This window comes from Calliphora vicina, chromosome 3 (genome assembly GCF_958450345.1).
Source record: "Calliphora vicina chromosome 3, idCalVici1.1, whole genome shotgun sequence".
NCBI classification, from domain to species: Eukaryota; Metazoa; Arthropoda; class Insecta; order Diptera; family Calliphoridae; genus Calliphora; species Calliphora vicina.
In genome coordinates, this window is record NC_088782.1 from 94052664 (window position 1) to 94060568 (window position 7905).

The following is a 7905-nucleotide window of genomic DNA, read 5'->3' on the forward strand; positions in this document are numbered from 1 at the left end:
TTTAAATTTATAAATACAATAAATTCATTGTGAAATAGTCAAAAAAGTTCCAGGCATGGATGATGTGGAAATGGGTGTAAATATTTATAAAAATTCAAACTGTGTTGACGATCATAAAAATACAATGAATAACAATACCGAATCAGAATAACAATACCGAATCAATATATTGACTACCCTCTACGATGGGTAGTCATCTCCTCTACGATGGGTAGTCATCTTGACGCGATGTAGAGGCTTAAATGCGATGATCTGTGTTGGTCATGCTGGAGGGGACAGTTTAACTTGAGTTGGCTGTCTCCGGTAGGGTCTCCCATTCCAGAAGGGCACGCGGTGAGCATGATACTAAGAACTACCCTCCCCCTCTGTCTGATAGCGTCTGTTCTCCTTTGGGGCGGCTATCAGATGTTCCAACAAGCCATGTTCCCCTCACTGAGAGGGGTGGCTTTGTTGGTTATTGTCCGGCTGGTCCGAAAGGACTCTTAAATTGTCCGTCCGAAATCCATCAGCGTCTGTTTCCCACATTGGGCGGCTGATGGTCTGCGTCTGTTATCCCCAATGGGGCGGCAGCTAATCAACACCTGGCAGCAGGTATAAAATGCAACCTTTACCTGTCCGTAAGGACGCCATGGATAAAAAGGAATCATGCCCCATGTACCCGGTCGGGGGCTTCATAATCTCCGGGGACCCTACTCCCACAGCGATGGTAACGGGCTGTGGTGAGTCGAATGCTACCGTGACCCAGGCTAGTCAGGTGATAACACCGGGCCAGACTAGTCTGCATGCTACTGGTGTCGCAGGAGGTCAATCTGGTATACCCAGATTGGCTGAATGTAAAAAACAAAAAGCAATTGGTGGTAGTGTCACAAGCGGCGAGGTACCTCTGGACTTCTCTCCAAGTACCTCCAAAGCTGCTAAAGCCCTAACCGTCAAGACGGTTAAAACCCTTGCCTCGGGTGCCTCTGGGGGGGAAGCGACTAAGTCGCTCCTCTCAGGCGTTTCCCATATGCCAACTGTGCGATCAGGGTCTGTGATGGAATCCTCCTGCCCTGAAGCCGCACCACCCCCTGCCAACTCCGGCTCTGAAAGCAGTCTAAGGCATAAAAATCCTGCCAGAAGGGCTGCTACCACCAGGCGTTCCGCCATTCGCTTCATTGAGGCTCTTGGCTCTAAAAAAGCCGAGGAACTCACAAAGGAGCAACAGGCTTCCCTCTCTTGGGCGAGAGCTCACATTGCTGGTCTCAAATCCGGCCCTCCTTCTGCTGAGTCATCAGCGGTGCCTAAACGGCAACGTTCAGAGGAGGACGTGACAATTAAGAGCCAGCAACCGGGTCCGAAAAGGCCTAAAGCGGCACAACGATCTCTAGCTAAGTCCTTTAGCGAGATTGTCAAAGACAATCTCGTTAGGGCGGTTATAGATCGAAGTGTCAATGACGGATCCATATCTCAATCAAATTGGGATATGGTGAAGCAAAAACTGGTAGGGGTGTTTTGGAAAGTTCTCAAAGAGAACCCAGGCACTCCTCCTCAATGCGATGACGCTGGTTGGTACCAGGGTCACGTTAAACTCATGTCTTGTGTGGATGAACGCTCAGCGTTGCTACTCAAGACTGCCGTCGCATCGTTGGGCGAAGTATGGCCGGGATCTAGGCTTGAGGTGGTATCGGTGAGTGAGATACCCCGAAAGCCTAGGTCCATAGCTAAAATACCAGCTGAGCCATCTAGCCCGGAGGAGATCTTGGAGATCCTCCAGTGCTGTAACCCACAGCTTCCAACTAACGACTGGAAAGTTGTCAAGGTTACTGATGCTGAGGGATCTTCCAGAAAGGCGATCGTCGTCCTGAATAAGGACTCCTTGGGGCCGCTAAGGAAGACACAAGGGAAGGTGTACTATGGATTTGGTACGATCATCCTGCGTGTCTACCGTAGCGACAACAAGGACGATACCTCCTCAGAGGATGTAAAACCCATGCCCTCGGAAGAGGACATGGAATGCAATGACGCCGCTGGTCCAATCGACATTGAAGATACCAACTCTGTCTCCGAACTGGTTGGTACCTTCTTTGAACGGATGGACGAGGCGGTGGACGAGGACGCCCTCCTGAATTCTGACCAGGAGGACGCCGACGTCACCGTTGTACAAATTGAGCATGGTGAAGGTGACGCAAATAAACCTTCACCACTCTAAGGCAGCATCTGCTGCACTGCTCCTCCGAATTGCTAAGAACGGGGAGGAGCTAGTCATGGTCCAGGAACCTTGGATCCACCAGGATCGTATCTGTGGACTATGTCTGAAGGGCTATAAGCTCTACTACGCTAAAGGCGCAGGTAAAATTAGATCCTGTATACTGGCTAAAAGCTCTTTGAATATCTTCACTCTGTCTGATTACAGCAATGAAGATACAGTAGCAGTCTCATGGGAAACCAATGAAGGCAGTTTGTTGTGGCTGATCTCCAGCTATATGGCGCACGATCATGGGGAGCATCCGCCAAATGATGCTGTCCGCAGTGCTGTTAAAATGGCGAATAGGTCTAAGATACCTTTAGTTATCTGTGCTGACGCTAACTCGCACCACATCATATGGGGTAGCAGTGACACCAATACAAGAGGTGAGAGTCTTTTCAACTTCATTCTTAATAGTAGTTTGGAAGTAGTAAATAGAGGTTCAGAACCTACCTTCATTATCGCTAACAGAAGTGAGGTTCTAGACTTAACACTTGTAAGTGCTGAACATCACAGCATGATTACTAATTGGGCCGTCTCTAGCGACTGCTCCTTCTCCGATCACCAATATATTGACTTTAATATTAGTGTAACTATTAGGAGTGTTAATAACATTCTAAATAGGAGGAAGACCAATTGGGAGTTGCAACGTGACGCTCTCTCTCGGTCTTTGCCAAACCCACCCTCTATTGAGAATAGGGAAGATATTGAGGTAGCAGTGGAGACACTCACAGAAGCGTTTCAATCGGCTACTAACTTGGCCTGTAGGCCGACCATCCGCAGAGGTAAGAACAAGCCTCCATGGTGGAATCCTGAAATAGCACACGCCAGAATGACGTGTCGTAAATTGTTCAACGAGGCTAAGAGGTCGGGTAACTGGCCGGCATACAAGTCTTCATTGAATCACTTCAAGAACCTTACGAGGAATGCGAAAAGGAAAGCCTGGAGGGACTTCTGTAGCGGCGTGGAAGGATCCTCTGAGACTAACCGATTACGTAAAATCTTATCAACCTCCCCGGTTGTACCAAGCTATATTCAGAAACCCTGCGGTAGATGGACTCTGAATTGTAAGGAAACACTTGAGGTCCTTCTGGACACTCATTTCCCGGGCTGCCTCCCAGTTGATGTTGAAACTGTGAATGGGGCTGCTGATTCTGTTGCTCCGTGTGAAAACTCTGTTCCGGTGAACAGAGAAAGAATTCAATGGGCAATTAAGAGCTTCGACCCATTTAAATCCCCTGGGCCGGATGGCATTATTCCTGCTGATCTTCAGAAGAACGAAGAAATAGTTGTACCATGGCTCATTAACATATACACAGCGTGTATCAAATGGACCTATATTCCCACGTGGTGGACGAGGTGTAGAGTAGTCTTCATTCCTAAAGGAGGCAAGGCGACTCATACTAAACCAAAGGACTACAGGCCAATCAGTCTCGCATCCTTTTTGCTGAAAACCCTAGAAAGGGTGATTGATGTATACCTGAGAATGACCATTCCGACTGAACTCATCTCTAAATCCCAACATGCCTATACTAAGGGCAGATCTGTGGAAACAGCTCTACACTCGCTAGTTGGCTCCATTGAAGAGTCGCTATCACATAAGGAGTATTCACTTGTTGCCTTCCTTGATATTGAAGGAGCTTTTAATAATGTCAGACCCGACGCCATCCTATCTGCGATGGAGGAACTTGGGATTGACATTTGTATACGCCGGTTAGTCGGAAAGATACTCGGCTACAGAGTCATATGTGCTACCCTAGGTGGTACAAGTGTTTCAAAAGTGGCCAATCGCGGAACCCCACAGGGTGGTGTATTATCTCCACTTCTGTGGAACCTGGCTATGAATACCCTGTTGGTCAGGATGGACAACAGAAGGATTAAAACAGTCGCGTACGCTGACGATGTAGCAGTTTTTATATCCGGTAAATTTCTGGATACAATATCTAGTTGTATGGAATCAGCATTAAGTACACTGAGTGAGTGGAGTATATCGAGTGGACTTAGTGTGAACCCCCAAAAAACGGAACTGGTTCTCTTCACTAGGAGGTATAAGATCGATGACTTTAGACCACCTAGACTGAATGGAATCAGTCTTGAAATTAGGGATAATGCAAAATATCTTGGCATCATTCTAGATAAGAGATTGTCCTGGAATATGAATATTCAGAATAGGATTAACAAGGCCTACGTGGCCATCTACTCCTGCAAAAAGGCAATTGGTACTAACTGGGGCATTATGCCGAAAGGTATCAATTGGATCTTCAAAGCAGTCGTCAAACCCATCTTGTTCTATGGAGTATTGGTGTGGTGGCAGGCATTGGATAATGTTACTCACCGGAAAGCCGTTGAACGAGTTCTAAGGACTATTGCGATACTGATTACAGGCGCTATAAGGTCTACTTCCTCTAAGGCACTTTTTACTATTCTAAACTGGCTACCAGTGGATTTGATGGTGATACAAATGGCTCTCAACTCTGCTGTGAGACTAAATGCGGGGGGTTCGTGGTCTGGTAAGGATCTTGGACACTCTAGGATAATGAATTACTATGGGTTTATACATGGTAATATCGATTACTGCATCGCAAAACCTTTTTTCGATAGGCATTTCCATATTATGATCCCGAATAGGGATCTATGGCAGCGCGGACTCTTCCCTCCTGCTGATGTCATACGGATATATACGGATGGCTCTAATAGGGATAATAGGGTCGGTGGAGGTTTCTATATTGAAAACTTTGGGATAAGATCCTACTTCAGGCTACCTAACTTCTGTACTGTTCTTCAGGCGGAAATTACTGCCATTAAACGCGCAACCAACTGGCTGAGGTATTATCGAATATCTGGTGATATATGTATATTTACTGACAGCAAGGCTGCTGTTAACGGAATAGCGGGTGTCTTCACGACATCTAGGTTAACCGAGGAATGCCGGGTATCTCTAAATGAGATAGCGAGACATTCTAGGATAACGCTTATATGGGTCCCTGGACACGATGGAAATCAGGGTAATTGTATAGCAGATGATCTGGCCAAAAGGGGTGCGATGTTGAGTGAGGAGGCGATCGACCCCTTTTCTGGTATTTCCCTTGTTAAATGCAAGATGGCTGTTCAGCAGAAACTGTATGAGACTGCACAAAACAGGTGGACTAATGAACCTTCCTGTGCCACAGCGAGGTCGACTTGGCCCGTATATGATGCCAACAGGACGAATCTACTTGTAGAATACCGTCGTGAGCAAATAAGGCTAATTGTCTCCTTTATTACAGGGCACTGTTTAATCGGGACACATGCTAGAAGATTGGGCCTACGGTACAATGATTACTGTAGAAGCTGTCATAATGAAGAAGAGGAAGAGACTGTATATCACCTTTTCTGCCAATGCCCGGCTCTTACAAACCTGAGGGAACGCATCCTTGGATTTCCATTCCTATCATGCTTGGACGAGCTATCGAGGATGAATCTTAGACGAATCTACTCCTTCATCCGGGAATCTGGCTGGTTTAACCTGGAGGCAACGGAAGTATTATAAATACCCTGTTGTCTACCCCTTGGGTATCACAATGGGATCAGATTTAAATGGACCCAAGTGAGCTGCTTGAGGAGCAGCAGCCCATGGAACCTAACCTAACCTAACCTTTTCAAAACGCAGGTTTATTTCCTTTAAATAAACCGGATACTTTTGATTGGAAATAAAAGCCGTTTAGTAGTTTAAAAATTGTAACAACTCTTTATTTATTCAAAATGTACAACAACCACAGAATTAAATAGCCACTCAATATTTTTTATACACGTTTATAAATTCTCAGAAATACAGACGCAATTTATAATGTATACGAATTTACTTGAAAAACACAACACACTTTAAGGCACTAAGTTGATGTTTATTCGAAAAGCGTCTCTCAAAAACACTAAAATCACCTTTTTTTGAAATTGTTTCGATAGAAAGAGAAAACAAATTTGCGTTTTAATACAGACAGTGCGTTAAAACAAACAACTATATAAATAAGCACAAAACCAAACCAGTTGAAATTGTTTCGAGCGAAAGAGACAAATATATTTTTTTTCCGTGTCGCCTCTGTATACTTTGTGCTAGATTGCTCTTTAACTGTCAAAGTTCGAATATTCTAGATCATACGCCATCTGTGGTGTACTTTCTACAATGTTCTTTAACTGAATATTTGAATTCAAACAGCGTTGCCAACTTACGATCAATGGTCAACTGAAAGCTTTTATTTAATAATGCCCACAGATATGTTACAGTTTGCTATTACAGCAATGTTATTTGAAAGCATTATGCTACTTTTAAATCAGCCCTTAAAATAGTTATATTTGAATTCAAGTACAATTTCGTAACAATATTGTGAAAACAAATCTGCGATTTATAACTGGATGAGCCGTATGACATGAAACTTCACATGGAAATAGGAGAGAAGTATTCAAATTTTAGTTTTAACGACGGATCCCTTCAGAGAGGCATTGTGGGTTCTTAAAGTAAGGTATACAATTTTTAAACTCAAATTATAAAGCTCTTCGATTAGAATTATAAAAACATATTTATCTGTAATAATTAAAGAGTTATACAAATTTGATAATTCAAGTTTCAAACTATATCCATAACTCGTACTTTTCTGTTATTGATCAATTGAAAAAGTATATACATGACATCCATATTACAGAAAAATATTAGAAATCACACAAACTTTAACTGCCTGTTCCACGATGTCAAAAGAAAAATGAGTAATTTTTCTTTCGAAATCGTGAAACAGACCCTTACTATTTTTTAGTTAAATTTTGTCAGTTTATTTAAATCAATATTTTGGCTACCGATTCGAAAGGGTAAACAGTAGGGTACTTAATTAATCGCGTTTCTAGTTTAATCGGGCAAATAATTAATCAATGCTTATTTTTAATTCGTTGATAATCGGTTAATTTTTCGATTAACCGAATAATTTCTATTTAAATTTAAAACAAAACCATAAATTTTGTGTATTTATTTTAGTATTTTATTAATAAAAATAACAAAAACATAAAAAATAAACAAAACATAACAATTCAACCAAAAAATAAATAATGTTCTTTAGTTTTAATAAAACTAGACTTGGAAAAAATTCTCTCGCCGATTTTAGATATTTTAGAAATCGAAAGTAAAGAATGATAAAGAATATCGAATATGTCAGTTTCTTTTTTAGATTTTTCTATTGTAGTACTTTTTGGATTTGGCAATTTTGAATTGTTCGAACAGTTAACCGACAAAAATTAATCGGTTAACCGATTAACGGTTTTTGTAGAATAAATACCGGTATTTTAGAACTAATGGCCATTTCGATTATTTCGGTTACAGTAGCCAATCTTGATTTAAATGTAATGCTTATAGTGTTTTCTGGCCGCTCTTGTAATAATACCATAGAAGGGTTAGTTCTGCCCTTAAACTAATATTGATCACTACGATACAAATGTGAAAGAGTTTTGTTTTATTAGTTTCCATATGCAGCTGCATTAGATAATAAACACCAACAAGATGAAATGAAAACAGCAACAACAACAACATTATAAATTGTAATTAGATGGTTAAAACATTGATTTAGTGGCTTCAAACAGCACCAAACATTTCATTCGAAATGTATTTATTCATGCAAGAAACATACGATTTTTCAAACGAAATACATGTATTTCATGAAAAA

General features: G+C 42.0%; 1 protein-coding gene across 1 annotated transcript; it reads left to right on the plus strand.

Moving 5' to 3' along the window:
- The first annotated feature begins 234 nt into the window (after positions 1–234).
- Positions 235–2755, plus strand: LOC135954686 (uncharacterized). Its single transcript, XM_065504901.1, has 2 exons — positions 235–2328; positions 2393–2755. Exon 1 carries the CDS (start codon positions 599–601, stop codon positions 2186–2188), a length of 1590 nt encoding a protein of 529 aa, XP_065360973.1. The 5' UTR covers positions 235–598; the 3' UTR covers positions 2189–2328; positions 2393–2755.
- The last annotated feature ends 5150 nt before the right edge of the window (positions 2756–7905 follow it).

Excerpts from the sequence above, each read along its gene's own strand:
- LOC135954686 (XM_065504901.1), top strand. The coding sequence starts at position 599 with ATGCAACCTTTACCTGTCCGTAAGGACGCCATGGATAAAAAGGAATCA.